Source organism: Pleurodeles waltl, chromosome 4_1 (assembly GCF_031143425.1).
Source record: "Pleurodeles waltl isolate 20211129_DDA chromosome 4_1, aPleWal1.hap1.20221129, whole genome shotgun sequence".
In the NCBI taxonomy this organism is placed as follows: domain Eukaryota; kingdom Metazoa; phylum Chordata; class Amphibia; order Caudata; family Salamandridae; genus Pleurodeles; species Pleurodeles waltl.
In genome coordinates this window covers 603,102,756-603,118,166 of record NC_090442.1, presented here as the reverse complement: position 1 = coordinate 603,118,166, position 15,411 = coordinate 603,102,756, and the positions used below count along the sequence as shown (strand labels likewise).

The following is a 15,411-nucleotide window of genomic DNA, read 5'->3' as shown; positions in this document are numbered from 1 at the left end:
ATGTGCCATGAACACTGAGATAATGCTGTCAGCCGTAGCATTGATAGTGATATTGAGCTGTTTGATATTAAATATATCACTGCCCTATCCACTGGGACAATGGACCAGGCTGATGCAAAGAAAGTATGCCATCCAAAAGAGGAGAGGGGATAATGGAATGCTAGACTTTGCGACAGGTCCAATCCATGCAGCAGCAGCGACACATCGGTTCTGTTCAGGGTTGCATCTCGAAGCAGAGGAGATGCATCAGTTCCAGTGGATCCACAAAGGCTGGCAAGCATCTTAGGGCACTTAGGCCCACTTCCAAGGGACCTGGACTGGGGTGGCACCGCTTGGCAGGGTAGACTCACAGATGACAGAGTAGAGACGCAGGGTTGTTGGAAGCCTGTTGTGTCCCTGAGGCTTCAGATCAGGAGGTCAATCAACTAGCCCTTGGAGACACTCTGGGTTCTGGGTTCAAGAGTCATATGCCCAGTCCTCCTCATCCAGTCAAGAGGGCAGCAGGCAGCAGCTCAGCATAGCAAAGAATCAGTTCTTTTAGAGTAGCAGTCCAGCAGAGTGGCAGTCCTTTCTTGGCAGAGTAGCCACAGGTCGAGAAGTGCACCGAACAGTTGGTGTCTAAGACCCAGTATTTATACCCAGTTGTGCATTTGAAGTGGGGAGAAGCTTCTAGAGGCAGGCCTTTGAAATGCACAGGTGCCCTGTCTTGCTGGTCCTGCATCCAGAATAACTACAGGGGGTATGCAGCCCCCCCCCTTTAGTTAAAATAAACGTTACTGATTTTTCCAAAGATCACACAACCTTTACATCATGAGTCCCAGGATACAGTAGTATTGCATCCCGCAAGTTAAATATTCAGCCATGCATTATTTCAGGTATTAGAACCTTACCAACAAAGCAACAATTGGTTAACCGCGTAGGTGGACCTAGGGTAAGGTCTCACAGCACCTATGATATATACAGGCTGCATCATCACATAGCGTTTTGCGTGGCCATTCCCGAAATTTTGTAGGGATAGGGACCGGAGACAAATCATGATCACATTTGTGGAATACAGAAAAATCAGAACTTAACTTCAAACTCCCACACCGCTTGTGGAGTGGTCAGTACGTGGAGTCTATTTAGGAGATGTGGTGGTTGTGTGTATATCTTATTACCTTACTAGCCCGAGTGTCTCATGGTATATTAATTCCTTCTGCGTTTCATCTCAGAGCCCTCAATCAGTCAGGCATCTCTTTCATCAGACCCAGGCGGTTCCTTGTCTATTGCAGGTCAGACAACATGGCCAACTATTCAGGCAGATCATTCTCTAATCGGTCATCTCTGTGAACATGACGCAACTGCACTTCTTCTGCAGTCGCCCATTCAACCACATCTTTCGTCTATGCACAATGGGTTTGGGGTGCAGGCCGTAGCATGCTTTTTTCTAGAACTAGACAAAGGAGGATACATTTCCTGCTCAGTTGTTTCTTAGCAGGTGATGGAACCAGCCCCTATAACATTGGTCGAATTTCTAGTTCTACTTCCCATCCAGAGGTTTTATTAACACTAGCCAGCACCTCTCTCCAACAGGAGGATGAGGAGGAGCAAGACCACACCATATGTAGGAAGTCTGCCTTCTGTGTTTTACATCGGGGGCATGCCAGCGACCGACGGTGATAGATCATATGTAGCGTTTGTGGGGTAAGATATGTCTGGTGTATAAAATTATATTTTAAGAATTTAAAGTGGGCGTTGGAACTAACCCACCGCACCCCCTTTGTGGATCTTCACCCAGTCTTTATTCGATAGTAGTTCTCCGGTGATGGTCTCTCATTTATTCTGCAAAGGTAGTAGTGTTTGTGGTACATCAGCGTGCAACGCCCGGTATAGGTGGGATACCAGTCTGCAGCCCCCTGCCATGTTTATCATTGCTGATATGATGCTGGACCTGGTCAGCTCATCAGGGAACGGGGGTCACATCTTGCGTGCCGGGCTCAAGATCTTCATGTATTGGAGGTACAGTCCTCCTCCTAAGGAGAACGTGGCGTTTGCTTCCACTCTGATTATAAAGCATTGCCCAGGGTAAAGGCCCCCCATAGTTTCGCACCCACTATCCTTCCAACTTTGCACAGACATGCAGTTTGCAATTTCTAGAAAGGATTGTGTCACCCATAGGGGCATTTCCAGGGCATAGGGAGCTTGAAGGATAACTTGTCGAACTACCTCCTCCCACACCCCCACCACCAGATGAACAATGTGGAGGAGGGCAGGTGGAATCCTTCATCCCATCATCAGTAGTATCTGCATAGGTCTCTGTCCATATGTGCCCCAGAGGAGTCTCTCTCTCCAGGTGGGCGACCTCAAATCCTCCCTGTTCCTATGGTCTTTTTAGGGTAGTTAGCCAGACACGTTTGCGCTTAGGTCTCAAGAATAGGTCCACCATCAGACTATCCAAAGTCCAAAAGTAATGTGGGATCCCATAAAGTGTGCTCTCTAGAGCATAAGGACAGCAGGGAAGTATTATAATTTTGGTGAAAGCGATCTTACCCAGAATCTGGTTGAAGATCGAATCCCCTCTACCACTCAACCAATGTTCCGCTCAAGATAGGTCGGGCTGTATGAGTCAATTGTATCTCAAGGTAGTGGATGTCATGGAGTTTCCAGGGAAACCCCACACTAGGAAGATCCTCAGCTGGGGTCTCTACCACTCCACCCAGTGGGAATAGTTTAGACTTATTTGGGCTAATTTTAAGTCTGGAGATATCTCCAAACTCCTGCATGATGCTTATCAGGATAGGAGTTGAAGAGGCCGGTTTCCATTTATACTAGGACTTCATCCGCATAGAGGGAGATCACATGAGCATAATGCCCCATGGGCCTAAATGCTAGACTCAAGGTCTCTGCTAAGGGCTCCATGGCCATGGCAAACAGGAGCGGCAAGAGGGGGCAGCCCTGTCAAATGCCCCTATGTAGTGGGAAAGGCACAAATATCTGCCTTCTGGATCTCACCCAGATGTATTGGTCTGAGTAAGTCAGGCAGATCCAACGGATGAATCTGGGACCCAGACTCATCTCTAGCAGTATTTGCCCAAGATAGTCCCAATTTAGTGAATCGATCTCCTGCTCGATGTCCAGGAGCGCCAGGGTGTATTCATCAGTCAAAAGCTGTGGGGCGTGGTATACATATGCCAATCTTTTCAAATTATGCAGATTATTCAGTTGTGGGATAAAACCTGACTGGTCTGGGTGGATCGGATTGGGCATTTGCAGGAGGAGACGTGCAGTAAGGGCTCCGCTGAGGATTTTCATGTCCATGTTTAGTAAGGATATCGGCCTATAGGTGGAGGGTAACGTGGGGTCCTTTCCTGGTTTTAGGATCATAACTAACACTGACTCTAGTAGGGAGGATGGCAGAGTGCGGTGTTATAATTCCTTGCTACAGTTCCTCGTTATACACCTCCAGTAGTCTCTCAGCTAGAAGATCTGTATGTTTATGGTAAATTTAATGGGCAGCCCATCCCTGCCTGAGGCTTTTGCTGTCTTTTGCCATTGAATAGCTGCCATGATCTCTTCTTTGGAAAATGGGGTGTTCAGCTCATCTCTGGAGTCTGAGCCTAGGCGAGGGAGTGGTATATTTGTAAGAAATTCCGATATAGTCTCCGGTAGTGGAGGTGATCGCTCAGCATATACTTCAAATTGATGGGTGTAGCACAACTAGTTAATCGCTCTCTGAGTGTATACTAGGGCTCCTGTGTCAGCAAGGAGAGACAACACTATAGGGTTAGGAGATTCTCTCTGGACTAGTCTAGCTAATAGTGCTCCTGTCTTATCTCTCACTGCATGCAGCTGCTGCCTATAAGCTGTGTACAGGTGTTTCTCGAAGCAGCGCCAATCTTCCAGGAGGTCAGTACATGCCATTCACCGCACCAACAGTACCTGGGGATTGAAGGTGAGTGCCGATTCTAAACAACCCAGCTCTTGTTCATGAACCTTGATGTCCTGCTCTAATTGAAGTTGAACCCCTTTGGACGTGGAGATGAAGATCCCGCGCAGGACAGTTTTCCTGGCTTCCCATTCGAGGGCTCTACTGGTGGCTAAGCCCCTGTTGTTGGTGAAGTAGTAGGACAGTGAGTCTCAAACCACTTGTGCAGATGGGGGGGGTGTCTACTAGGGCCTACACTCTGAGCCACCACAAAGGTATGGCCAGACGATTCAGTTCTCCACCTAAGCTCAGCAAGAGTGGGGAGTGGTCAGTGAGATAACTGGCAAATATGTGACATTGTTCACTCCTTTGGCTAATCTGGAGGACACAAAGCATTCATCTAGATTACTAGAAGTACGTGTCACCAGAGTGTAGCAAGAAAACATTTTCATTATAGGGTGTCTCTCATGCCAGATGTCTTGGAGACTCATGCCATCTATCACATCTTGGAGTGTCGAAGTGAGCTGGAGTTTCATGTTAAGGTGGGAAGGAGGGAGGTTCCCCATGTAGGACACAATTACAATCTCCTGCAAGTACCACCTCAGCACCTATGAAGGGTGTCACCTTAGCCATGACGTCAGGGAAAAAGTTTGAGCAATCGTTATTGGGAGCATTAACATTGATAAAACATAGTTCCTGGCCATCAAGGATCCCATTTTGTATGACATATCGCCCTTCTGGATTTACTAAGGGGGTTAGATGTTTAAACGCCACCCCTGGTGCTACCCAGATAAGCAAGCATCCCTCGTGCATAGCCGGAGTACGAGGTAGCATAGGTTTGCCCCCTTCAGCGCTTACGCAGGCTGGAGATACAATCCCCCCAGACATGCATCTCCTGAAGGAATGCAATGGAAATCTTGTAGCATTTCAAATAGGCAAACACTTGTCTACGTTTCTCAAACTGGGCTAGGCCCCGCACATTCCAGGTAATCAATTGATCTGTAGCAACAGCCATGCTCTGTCCAGTTCAGTAAAGCTTCACTCAGCCCATTACAACTGTCCATCTCTTAGCCACCAGCATGCAGACTCCATCAATCCTCGCCAGTGGTCGCAGACATACCAAGGCAATACCAAATTTCACAACAGTACTTTAAGAGAACCCCTAATGTGTTACCCTAACTCCCCTCAACCCTTGGGCACTCACCCAGTCTAAACCTATACAAGATGGGAGTTAACATATCCCGCCCACGTATCTCAATGTCAATCATGTGAGAGAAACAGTGAAAAAAACAACACTCCCACCCAATCACATGTTATAACTTGTGCTCTGCAGGAGGCTAGATCATCAGGGAAACTGCAAGGCTGAAGCACTTAAGCCCCTCCCCTTGTCACCAGCCTCCAAGAAGTGGCATCTCCATTTGTGTATACATGTTGATTGAGAAAATATGAGAACAAATCATCGCAACAAGAGGGAAGTCCAGACCATCGACTCTCAGTACAAAAATATTCTCTGAAGCTCTAGTTGGGCCGGGCCTCAGCACAGGGGGGAGTGCCCCCAGATCACGGACACAGGCAGCTCCCCGACCCACAGTGAGTTGTGCGTCAGCCAAGGTTCAGGTGCGGGTCAAGTCTTTATCCCCAGGTCCCCTTGTGAGTCCTGGGAGATCTCCAAAGAGTCTAGCACCACCTCCACAGTTTGTAAAGTTTCCTCAGGGTCCATCATCACTTCTCCATCTGCCCAGACGTCGCCTCAGGTGAGGTAAGTGGTCTTGCGTGGCAGTCTGAAATAAGTCCATCTGGGACGGTTCTTGAGTGAATCTGCTTCTATTCGAGTCTAGACAGCCATTGGTGTCATCCGTTTAGAATAAACAGCCTTCCCCTCATATTAGACCTTCACTTTTGCTGGGAACGTGAGGCTGTAGTTCAGGTTGAGGGTGTATAATTGATTTTTAATGGATATAAAGGTTTTCTCCTGTTTCTGTACCATTTTGGTGTAATAAGGGTAGACGGCTATAGAATGGTCCTCGAACATCAGGAGGTCTCTTATACGGTTGTTCTGCAGGATTGTGCCTCTATCACAGAAGTTGAACAGATGGGCGATGTTTGACCGAGGCAGTGCCCCAAGTCTTGGAGGCTGGGCATGTGCCCTATGTACCCCCAATTGTGAAAAACCTTGGCAGCTTATTGGGAAGAAATGTTGTTGTTATCCAGTCTACCAAGAAAAATGTAGCAGATTCTCGCTCTACCCGCTCTGGGAATCCCATGAAGCATAGTTTGTTCCAGTGGGACCATCCCTGGGAGTCTTCCACGCAATCATCTAAATGTGTTGAATAGCAGACATGAGGTCTGTCAGAGAGGGACCTTCCTCTGCTTGGCATTCCAATCCTTCCCCATGGTGGAGTGTTTCTGACACTGCTGTTCAGAGGCCTGGGGGCTCCCAGTCCAGGGTGGGTTTGGCGACTCCAACAGTATACTCCTTAGTAGGATCCGCTGAATCAACTGTCTTGGTGTGTTGCTCTCGCAGATTGCCGGGCCCCCAACCCCAGCAGCGAACTTTGGCCCCAGAAAGTTCCTAGGAGGCCATCTCACGTTTTCCAGGCCTAGGGCATGCACTCTTGTCAGTCCCAACAGGCCATCCAGCAGCAGAGGTCAGCGACTGTGAGAAAGTAGCCTCTTTCTAGCCTTGTTACCCCCACTTTTGGCCTGTTTGTGAGTGTATGTCAGGGTGTTTTTACTGTCTTGTGTATATTTGCTATCCTCATACTGAGGGTACTCACTGAGATACTTTTGGCATATTGTCATAAAAATAAAGTACCTTTATTTTTAGTATATCTGTGTATTGTGTTTTCTTATGATATTGTGCATATGACACTAGTGGTACTGTAGGAGCTTCACTCGTCTCCTAGTTCAGCCTAAGCTGCTCTGCTAAGCTACCTTTTCTATCAGCCTAAGCGACTAGACACCCCTCTACACTAATAAGGGATACCTGGGCCTGGTGCAAGGTGTAAGTACCCCTTGGTACTCACTACAAGCCAGTCCAGCCTCCTACAGCGACCCAGAAGGAATGGCCCAGCAAGGTATGGGTTCATGTGTTTGTCCCACTGTAGCTCTCCAGGTCCTCACTGACATCCAAAGTTGGTTCACAGGCCCCCGGGACAGGTCCCACGAGCCTAGCCGGAGAAGGCCATTGGTTACGAGGGGCTGCAGGCTGTCAATATTCCTCATGCACGCCGCCACTCTGGTGGACCAGGATAAAGGACCTGTCTGGCTGGCCAGGGTCACTGGGCTACTCAGGTGCCCTGTATTGGTGCTCACCAGGGTTCACCCTGAGACCTACAGATCTCCCTTCTTGGTTCCGGGTTCCGGCAGCCCCGCTCCCACTGGGCACACGTAGAAGCCCCCAGTGGATTCACTGGACCGTCGCTCTGCTGTCACTATGGGTAGGGCCTGACATGCAAAGGGACTCAGTTCCAGTATGGTATTATCAGGGTTCTGGTCTTTAGAGGGGGCCTCCCGCGCTTACCCACCACCCACACAGTCCTGGTCATCTCCTAGGTGTCTCAAGTGCCCTGTATTGGTACTTGCCAGGGTTCACCCCGAGACCCACGGATCTCCCTTCTTGGTTCCTGGCACTGGCTGCCACACTCCCACTGTGCAGAAGTAGAAGCCCCCAGTGGACTCACCGGGCCGTTGCTGTGCTGTCACTATGGGGAGAGTATGCTACACGAAGGGACTCAGTTCCAGAATGGTGTCTTTGGGCCCCTACGTCTTGGGGTTGGGAAGGGATGGGGGGGGGGGGGGCTACTGCATTTACCTACCATAACATACTGGCCTGAACTTCTCTTGGTCAGGATTGCGGTGTCTCGGAGCCTGCCACCTTATACAGCAACTTGGTTCTCCCTAGCAGCAGCGGGCCTCGCTTCCCCATCTTCTCCTCTGTCAGTGGCCAGATCGGGTTGGGTGAGGGTGTCCAGGAAGCCGTGAGCCCTCTCCAGTTGTCACAATCCGCCAGGAGCAGAACAGCTACTCCTGCTCTCCCTGCTTCACAGCATCTCGGTGAGCGCGGCCTATGGGTCTCACTTAGTCCTGTGGGGCTCCACTACTCCTCTGCCGGTCTCCCCCCAGCCGATCAGGCAGCAGGCCCACTGACCTGGTCCAGGGTAAAATGGCAGCCGGGGCCTCGCCCAATTCTCGTGGGAATCAGCTCCGACCTAGAGTCAAAGGGGTCCCAGGGCAGCACTGCGGGTCTGTAGGGCAATGCCAAAGAGGCTGGGGGTCAATTCCCCCAGGATTTGTCAGGATAAGGGCAGGATATATCAGACGCTGGCAGGAGCCCCATGAGAAGCATCTAGTTGGCCATTTTGCTTGGCCACGCCGCATGTAAGCAGCCCTTTGTGTGGAAGCAGGACACAGCCTATTCAAGAGCAAGTATGGCTATGCCCAGTTCCTCTCGCCCATCATGCCAGTGATGGCCCATCCAGGCACATGTATGCTCCCTATTTTGTTGGGCTGTCTAAAAAGAATACACAAAGCACAACTGTCAACTACCCCCAGTCACCTAACCCAAAGACAGGCTGCAGGAACCAAATGGCTAAGGCAGGAAAATGCTAACTTTCTAAAAGTGGCAGTTTCAAAATTGTAATTTAAAATCCAACTTCACTATGTCAGGATTTTTCATTAAAATTCTAAAGACACCAAATAAGAACTGCGTGCCTGCTCCCATTTGCAAATCACAGTTTATTAAATGTAATTATGTAGCTCCAATGTTATCCTATGGGAGAGGTAGGCCTTGCAGTACTGAAAAACAAATTGAAACATTTTTCAGCAGCAGGGCATGTAAAACTTGAAATTACATGTCCTACTATTTTTAATACATCGCATCCTGCCCATTGGGCTGTCCCGAGCCTACCTTAGGGGTGACATATGTATTCAAAAGGAATGTTTGGGCCTGGCAAATTGAAATGGCAGTTTAAAACTACACAAACACAGGCTACAATGGCAGGTCTGAGACACGTTTAAAGTGCTACTTACCTGGGTGGCATAATCAGGTCCAATAGTAGCATTTAATTTACAGGCCCTGGGCACAGGTAGTGCCACATTACTAGGGACTTACAAGAAAGTTAAATATGCCAATTGGGTATATTCCAGTTTTACCACATTTTAAGCCGAGAACACAAGCACTTTACCAATTGTTATTGGTGCCAAAGAGCACAGAGTCCTAAAAGCCAATAATAAGAGGTTCAGAATACAGCAGGGTGAAAGCAAAAATGTTTGAGGATGACACTCCAGAAAGGGCCAAGTCCAACACATTAGTATTGAGTTTGGGTCTGATAGGTTTGAACATACTGATGAGTTAGCTAGCACTAGAGGTCTTGAAAGATTTGTGACTTTGGCATAACTTATTGGGTGAGCCTTACATTAGGTATTAGGTGGGAGAAAAAGGGGAGTATCTGCTGCTGTTATTAACATCCCAGGAGTTACTGAGGTTACATTATGAGCTATTACACCGTGGCTATTTTGCTAAAATGTGTGTGCTTCCAGTTTGCCATGTTCCAACACTTTAGCATTGTCACTGCTCTATCTCAATGCACAGCATCTGTTAGTTGTAAGGTCCTAGTTGGGGTGAGTCTATGTACTATTTGGATCATTAATAGCATCGGAGGTGGTTGGAGAGCAATTTGGCACATGGCCCTCTCCTGACATCCTCTCTTGGTTCGCTTGCAGTAGCAGCTCTAACAGTCTGAGCATATGTGCTGTTTATTTTGTTTCTTGCTAAGTCTCAAGGGTTGATACTAGATCAGGCATTTAAAACTTGGCCTCTCCTCCCACCCTCCATGGTCACTGTTTTAGATCTGACTGATTGTCTTGAGGCAAACCATTGGTAGCTTCCTTGCCAATGAAAGTCCTAATTACACTGGTAGTAGCCCTTCATAATTAATTGCAGTCTCAACCAGCTGTTGACTAGACGTAATTTGTATCACATATGTGTTTATTAGTTTGTGGTAGCAATTCGTACTGTTCCGCAACAGCATCAGCAATAGTCAAAAAGATATGTACTGGCAGTACTCATCGAATGCACTGTTGTAAGAAAATGATGTTGGTCTTTGGACTATGTCCACTGTGATGATGCTCACCAGACCCCAGAATTTGTGCTTGGACCCTTACAAAGTTATTGAATTGGTTAAAAATCCTAACTGGCACATTTAACTTACCTTTAAGTCTCTAGTATATGGTACCCAGTGCCCGTAAGTTACATTTCACAAGTTGACTGCAGAGCCTAATGTGCCACCACTAAACTGACAAGGCACAGGATGCTTCAGGCTTGTCCCTGTAGTCTGAGTGTTCAGTCTTAAAACTGTAGATTAGTCCTGACAAAATACTTATTTTGCCAGTCTTACATTTTCCTTTGTAATACTTAAAAGTGACCTCTACCGTAGGCTCTAAATAAGGCAGCATTCGTTTTATTTAAAAAGTGGGATATTTGTACTTAAGGTTTACATGTCTTGGCAGTGAAAACATTTCTAAAGTTGTTTTTCACTGTGGCAAGGCTGGCTCTCCGACAGAAAAGCACTGTGTTACATTATAACACTGTATGATGCATAACTTCAGTTTGGGAATACCTAGCACCATGATTCAAGGACTTAAAATCAAATCTAAAAGTCAAGTAGCTTTTATAAATAACTATTTTGAAAATGCCCCCCTTAGCAATTTGGCATTTTGCGGCCTAAGAAAAGTGTGCTTTTCTGCAAGTGTTCACTGTCACCTGACTGTTATTAGCTCTCCCAGAGTGAGATGGCTATTGCTCCCAGACAGTGGGCAGAAGGCTTAGGTTTTGGGCAATGTTTTATTGCCTTACAGGACAATCATCTGGCCTGGGCCCCAGGACCTAATTAAACTTCAAAAGCTGCCTCCCCTGTCACAAGCAGACTTAACTCACATGGTGACCTGCCCTTTCATTGCCCTAATAGCTAACTGGGCACCAATTTCAGTGGCAGAAAGGCTGCCCCATGAACCCGGTTTAGACTGAGCAGAAGAGAGTGTTAACCCATTAACTAGCCACAAATTTGGGAGGGCACAGGTAGCTCTGCACAAGCGAAGGATGGTTTTGCCATATTGGGTTTAGGCAGAGAGGAGCACTGGTGAATAGTTTACAGTAAAACAAACAGAAGCACTGGACAAGTGTGTAGGGGCACCTGTTGGAACTTTTATCCCACTGGTTGGGGTGTGCCCAGGAGTTTATCTGACCCACAGGGTGGTACTGGGCATAAAAGTGGCATCCTAAGTACCCTATTCAGAACAACCCTGGAACTGTAGAAAGCAGAAGGAGGACTGCACCTGCTCTCTATGGAAAGAAACTCCAAGGGCTCGACCTGCTCCCCACTTGTACCCAGGACAGAAGAGTTAACTCCAAGGGTTAGTTGGCTTGCCTCTTGTTCAGCTCGAGGAACAAGAAATCAGAAAAAAACTAAAACCTCCTTTGAGCCCAGCTGACGAGTTCCAAGTGGATTTGTTCTAAACTCTTCTGACAGGCTTCTGGACGAAAAATATGTAACCCATAAATGTTGCCCTAAAGGTTCTGGACCCTTCACTTGTGCTAGAGTGCACTCTTTCCCCTTCACAATTGCAGGACTCGACACTAAAAAAAACGTTTTACTATAAGAACCAAAGGCTAGCACCGGACTACTGCTGAGCTTTTAGCAGCCAATGATGTCAAACTGCCAGTTGACCTCAACTTGCTGGTTTTCCACATTTAAAGGATCCTGTCTTCCAGAAATGTTTCAAAATCCAAACGCAAAGTACTTCATTGGAGGCAACGTCCACCAGTAGCCCGACAAGTCCAATTCCTTCCTGGGCCCCAACTCTGGCCGCTCATAGTTCTACCGCCTTCAACGGTGAGAGCCTCAAGCTTCCTGTTGGAGCAGAGGCCCTGCGCTTCAGCCAGCTGCTGTCAACTACCCCTTCTTTGAATCCAGCCTGCAGCTTGACTCCCGGGCAACCTCGTCAACAAAGATTTTTCTCCAGAAAAACGAAAGAGACAAAAGTTAAACTTCCACCGGGACTAACCTGGTCCATGTATTTGACCTGCAATCCATCGTAATTGACTTTTGACTTGGACCCAGTCATCATCATCATCATCAAAACTTTATTCAGCTGTTCTCGAGCCATTAAAGACTTGGACGCAGTACAGAGCAACCAGATAACCACAACTGGTGCATCACGCCATTAGACTCTAGTGAGACTCAAAACTTCTAAAAATCATATCTCTGGGTCCCTACACCCAATGTTTTTCATTTTGGTCTATCTGTTCATTACATTTTACTCTTTTTTTTTAAATAAATTGGAGTGATGTTTTTATTATGTTATGTTTTCTTTTTTTTTTTATTGCTTTGGTACTGATAAATGCTTTACAAATTCGCCTAAGGTAAGTCTGTCAGCTCTGTTCTACAGCTACCAAGGGGTGAGCTCAGGTTTAAATTATTTAGAACAACCGGAACCTAGTAGAGAATTATGACCCACATCCCCTCCAACTAATAATTAACTTTCTCACAATTGTAAATACACATTACCTTGGCAACAAATTACCAGGCAACCATTTGAGTTGTTGGAAAGCTTTGTCCCCCCCCAATCAGTGAACAGTGTGCAGCAAATGGAGAGCTAGGAAACTGTCATGATCCCGCGCTGCTGGACTCCAGGAGCAAACCCCATTGCCGGAGCTCTGACGCCCACTTGCCTTTCGCTCTTCACTGCCTTCTCCTCTTTCGAATAATGCTGCTGTTAGTTACTACCTATTGGCGTGGGAGAAGCTAGTGAACTTGCTGACCAGGATCTCTGCACTAGAGAATTAGCAGATTCCACTGCAGTTGCTACAGGTTTACAGAATGTGAGACAGCCACTTGGAAAAACGATTCCTTGGCATACGGCCTCCTGTTGTGTATCTTTCATAGGAGTTTGTCTGTCTCCTCCTCCGATGATTGTTTAAAATGTCTTGCAAACAGTATTGCAGATTCAACATGTCCGTCAGGACACAGTATTTTAACCTTGTGTTCCCAGTTTCTTTATGCGCCAGAAGTAGCTCACCAGGAGCTTAAGTGGCCAGTTGAACTTCAGCTGCTCTCACAGGGCCAATTGAGCTAGAGCTCCCTTTTGTATCCTGCATCCAAATCAATAAAAATATATACTTTCAGATAAAAATTTAAAGTATAGCCAGGGACATTACAAAATATCAGTGATGCTGAGAGGTCTGTAGTGAAAGCTAAAATTATTGACAGAAACAATCAGATACTGATTTCGAAACATCACGTAAGACTACACCTAGCGATAATGCATTATTTCAAAAACCTCATACTGTTCTGTTTCAAATGTTCTTACCAAGGCAATCACCACCATCCCAATCACAAGCAGAGTTGTTACAGGCCTTGTCACAGTAGCCATCTTTGATCCATGAGCCAGGACAGCCTTCTGCACAGTTTGGCACAGGCCACGTTAAATAAACCTAAAAATGTACAAATATGATTTGTCAAAGTTTGCAAAACAAAACAACACCATGCTTTAAAAAGAAACTATAACCTTAAACGCCCAAGCTTAGGTATACAATTTAGCTTTTACATTTATTTTACTTACTCCTACTTTTTGGCTCTATTGCCCATGCGCATCTACTCCATCTTAGATTGTTTTCCTGCAGAGGGTAAGGTAGGAGTGATACAGTGTAAAGAAAGAGATGTCCATGCAATGGAATAGAGATATATATATATACAGATGTACAAATTTAAATGCAACTTAAATGGCTACAGGCTCCTGGGGAGGAGGGAGCCTGTGAATCTGCAGCGGAACATGCCACGAACAGATGTACACTGGGTAAGTGACATTTTCCGTTCAATGGCATGTGTAGCTGCAGATACCCATGCTATGCATAGACTACAAAGCAGTTTTCCTCCCATAAGCGGTGGTTAGCCTGTAGGAGTTGAAGATGTTTGAAATAGTGCTCTTAGTACAGCCTGTCCTACTGTGGCTTGTTGTGTTGCTAACACATCTCGGTGTTGACCAAGGGGCTGCTTTACAGATTTCTGCCATTGGTATATTTCCTAGAAATGCCATTGTTGTTCCTTTCTTCCTGGAGAAGTGTGCTTTTGGTGTTACTAATAGCTGTCTTTTAGCCTTTAGGTAACAGGTTTCGATGCACTTTACTATCCATCTGGCTATGCCTTGTTTTGAGATAGGATTACCAGTATGGGGTTTTTGGAATGCGACAAACAGCTGTTTAGTCTTTCTGAATGATTTTGTTCTGTCAATGTAATACATTAAAGCTCTTTCAATATCTAATGTATGGAGCGCTCTTTCTGCTACTGTGTCTGGCTGTGGGAAGAAGACTGGAAGTTCCACTGTTTGATTTAAATGAAATGGCGAGATGACTTTAGGTAGGAATTTTGGGTTTGTGCGAAGTACAGCCTTATGTTTGTGTACTTGTATAAAGGGTTGTTCAATAGTGAATGCTTGTATTTCACTAACTCTTCGTAATGAAGTGATTGCAACGAGGCATGCTACCTTCCATGTTAGAAATTGAATTTGACACGAATGCATGGGTTCAAACGGTGGAGCCATGAGTCGTGTGAGTACAATATTGAGATTCCATGAAGGTACTGGTGGTGTTCTTGGAGGTATGATACGTTTTAGACCTTCCATGAAGGCTTTGATGACAGTCACTCTAAATAGAGAATTGTTTTTTATAGTTTGTAAATAAGCTGAAATAGCTGTGAGATGTATTTTAATGGATGAAAAAGCTAATTTTGCTTTTTGTAGATGAAGTAAATAACTCACAATGTCCTATATGGATGCGGCAAGGGGTGTTGTGTTTGGATTGGCAGTAAAAAACAAACCTTTTCCATTTGTTTGCATAGCACTGCCTGGTAGTGGGTTTTCTTGTTGTTTGATTACTTCCATACATTCTGGTGGAAGATGCAGATATCCAAACTCTAAGGCTTCAGGTGCCAGATTGCTAGAATGAGTATTGCTAGATTGGGGTGCCTGATCAGTTGTTTGTTTTGTGTCAACAGATCCGGCCTGTTTGGTAGTTGGATGTGTGGTACTAGTGGCAGGTCTAACAATGTTGTGCACCATGGTTGACGTGCCCACGTAATTGCTACAAGTATGAGTTTGTTTTGACGCAGTTTGTTGACCAGAAATGGAATGAGTGGTAGAGGGGGGAAAAGCGTAAGCAAATATCCCTGACCAGTTGATCCATAGAGCATTGCCCTTGGATCGAGGGTGTGGGTACCTGGATGCAAAGTTTTGGCATTTTGCGTTCTGGTTGGTGGTGAATAGATCTATGTCTGGTGTTCCCCACCGGCGAAAGTACTTGTGAAGCACTTGGGGGTGAATTTCCCACTCGTGTGTTTGCTGATGATCCCGGCTGAGGCCGACTGCTAATTGATTGTGAACCCCTGGAATATACTGAGCTACAGGGTGAATGTTGTTGTGAATTGCCCAATGCCAATTTTTTTGTGCTAGAA

The 15,411-nt window shown here is 46.3% G+C and overlaps 1 protein-coding gene across 2 annotated transcripts in view; it reads right to left on the bottom strand.

Annotated features, from left to right (window-relative positions):
* Positions 1-15,411, bottom strand: part of GNPTAB (N-acetylglucosamine-1-phosphate transferase subunits alpha and beta) — a 417,324-nt gene that overhangs the window by 181,583 nt on the left and 220,330 nt on the right. For both annotated transcript variants that reach the window (XM_069229013.1, XM_069229014.1), the window contains one exon: positions 13,274-13,397. In XM_069229013.1, the coding sequence (XP_069085114.1) occupies positions 13,274-13,397 (124 nt within the window). The remainder of the gene's footprint in view (positions 1-13,273; positions 13,398-15,411) is intronic.